This window comes from Sinocyclocheilus anshuiensis, unplaced genomic scaffold (genome assembly GCF_001515605.1).
Source record: "Sinocyclocheilus anshuiensis isolate Anshui unplaced genomic scaffold, SAMN03320099.WGS_v1.1 scaffold1059, whole genome shotgun sequence".
In the NCBI taxonomy this organism is placed as follows: Eukaryota; Metazoa; Chordata; class Actinopteri; order Cypriniformes; family Cyprinidae; genus Sinocyclocheilus; species Sinocyclocheilus anshuiensis.
Window position 1 is genome coordinate 145,043 of NW_015547703.1, and position 2,002 is coordinate 147,044.

Below are 2,002 nucleotides of genomic sequence, written 5' to 3' on the forward strand. Positions count from 1 at the left end.
CTCGCTCACGCTCACTCACACGCTCACTCACTCACACGCTCACTCACTCACTCACGCTCACTCACACACGCTCGCTCATGCACACTCACGCACACGCACACGCTCACTCACTCACACGCTCACTCACTCGCTCACTCACACGCTCACACACACGCTCACTCAAACACACTCCCTCACACGCTTACGCTCACTCACGCACACGCACTCACGCACACGCACGCTCACTCACACACTCACGCACACTCACACTCACGCACACTCACAGTCACAGTCACGCACAGTCACAGTCACGCACACTCACAGTCACGCACACTCACAGTCACGCGCACTCACAGTCACGCGCACTCACAGTCACGCGCACTCACAGTCACGCGCACTCACAGTCACGCGCACTCACAGTCACGCGCACTCACAGTCACGCGCACTCACAGTCACGCGCACTCACAGTCACGCGCACTCACAGTCACGCGCACTCACAGTCACGCGCACTCACAGTCACGCGCACTCACAGTCACACAGTCACGCGCACTCACAGTCACGCACTCACAGTCACGCGCACTCACAGTCACGCGCACTCACAGTCACGCACTCACAGTCACGCGCACTCACAGTCACGCGCACTCACAGTCACGCACTCACAGTCACGCGCACTCACAGTCACGCGCACTCACAGTCACGCACTCACAGTCACGCGCACTCACAGTCACGCGCACTCACAGTCACGCGCACTCACAGTCACGCGCACTCACAGTCACGCGCACTCACAGTCACGCGCACTCACAGTCACGCGCACTCACAGTCACGCGCACTCACAGTCACGCCCACTCACAGTCACGCACACTCACGCACACTCACAGTCACGCACACTCACAGTCACAGTCACGCACAGTCACAGTCACGCACACTCACAGTCACGCACACTCACAGTCACGCACACTCACAGTCACGCACACTCACAGTCACGCACACTCTCTCTCTCTGAGTTCAAGCATTAGTCAAAATCATCATATCACGTGTAAATACTGTGTGTCTCTGGTACCTGTCTGTGATTCGGCCTGGACTCGCTCACAGGACTTTTCTGTCTGGATCAAAACACACAGATCAGTCATTACCGACACAAACACATCACAGTATCGCTATCGGACGACTGAACGTCTGCTTACCTTGTTATGGTCATTTAAAGGCCTGTTAACAGACACACAGTGCCTGATTTTACTACAGGAGAGACGGAGACAGACATATTAACATGTGAACACACGATCAAACTAGAGTCACCTGACCCTCGGCCAGCAGGAAGCCGAATTACATTTCTTCAGAAATAAAAATAAACACGTTTGTTTTGAAATGAAGCTGAAATCAGTCATTTGATTTTCTGAAGGAACTTTAAAACATTAAAGCAGAAAGACAGAAACGCTGCCTACCCTCCCTGTCCAATGACAGGCATCATCTTCACATTCTGCTGCACACTGTCTCCGTTCTTCTTTTTGGCATAATAAACCCCCTGCCACTCCTGAAACACACACACACACACACACACTTGTGACAGAGGATCTAAACAGCATACAGAAGCAGGTCTCAGGTCTGACGGAGAATCAAAGTTCAACCCCTGTGTGATGAAAGTCCAGCGTCTGCGGCTTCAAACGCTCCTCCAGCTGAGTGTGTGTGTGTGTGTGTGTGTGTGTGGTGTTCATGACCTTTGTGTCGTGTGAAGTGATACAGCAGGACTGTTTGCACATTAAACACCATGTCTTGTTCGGACTGTTTGTGCCCTCTGTGGATTTCCCAGAGTTCTCTGCTGCTTACTACTGACATTATTCACAGGATAAGTGTGAACACACTACTCGCACTATTTATACTACAAAACGTAATAGAATAGTGCATAAGTACGTGATTTGGGACGCACCTTATGAAAACCCATGCGACGGTCGGCCTGTATCACAGCCTGGGTCAATTTCTGAATGTTCATCAGAACCTTTTTAAATGAACGCCAGATGTGTGTGTG

General features: G+C 51.7%; 1 protein-coding gene across 1 annotated transcript in view; it reads right to left on the reverse strand.

The window, feature by feature from the left end:
- LOC107703933 (high affinity cAMP-specific and IBMX-insensitive 3',5'-cyclic phosphodiesterase 8A-like) overlaps positions 1-2,002 on the reverse strand; it is a gene marked incomplete at its 5' end in the record, with an annotated part of 15,539 nt that overhangs the window by 5,284 nt on the left and 8,253 nt on the right. Inside the window, 3 exons of the mRNA XM_016506744.1 lie at positions 1,040-1,082; positions 1,164-1,215; positions 1,422-1,510. Of these exons, the coding sequence (XP_016362230.1) occupies positions 1,040-1,082; positions 1,164-1,215; positions 1,422-1,510 (184 nt within the window). The remainder of the gene's footprint in view (positions 1-1,039; positions 1,083-1,163; positions 1,216-1,421; positions 1,511-2,002) is intronic.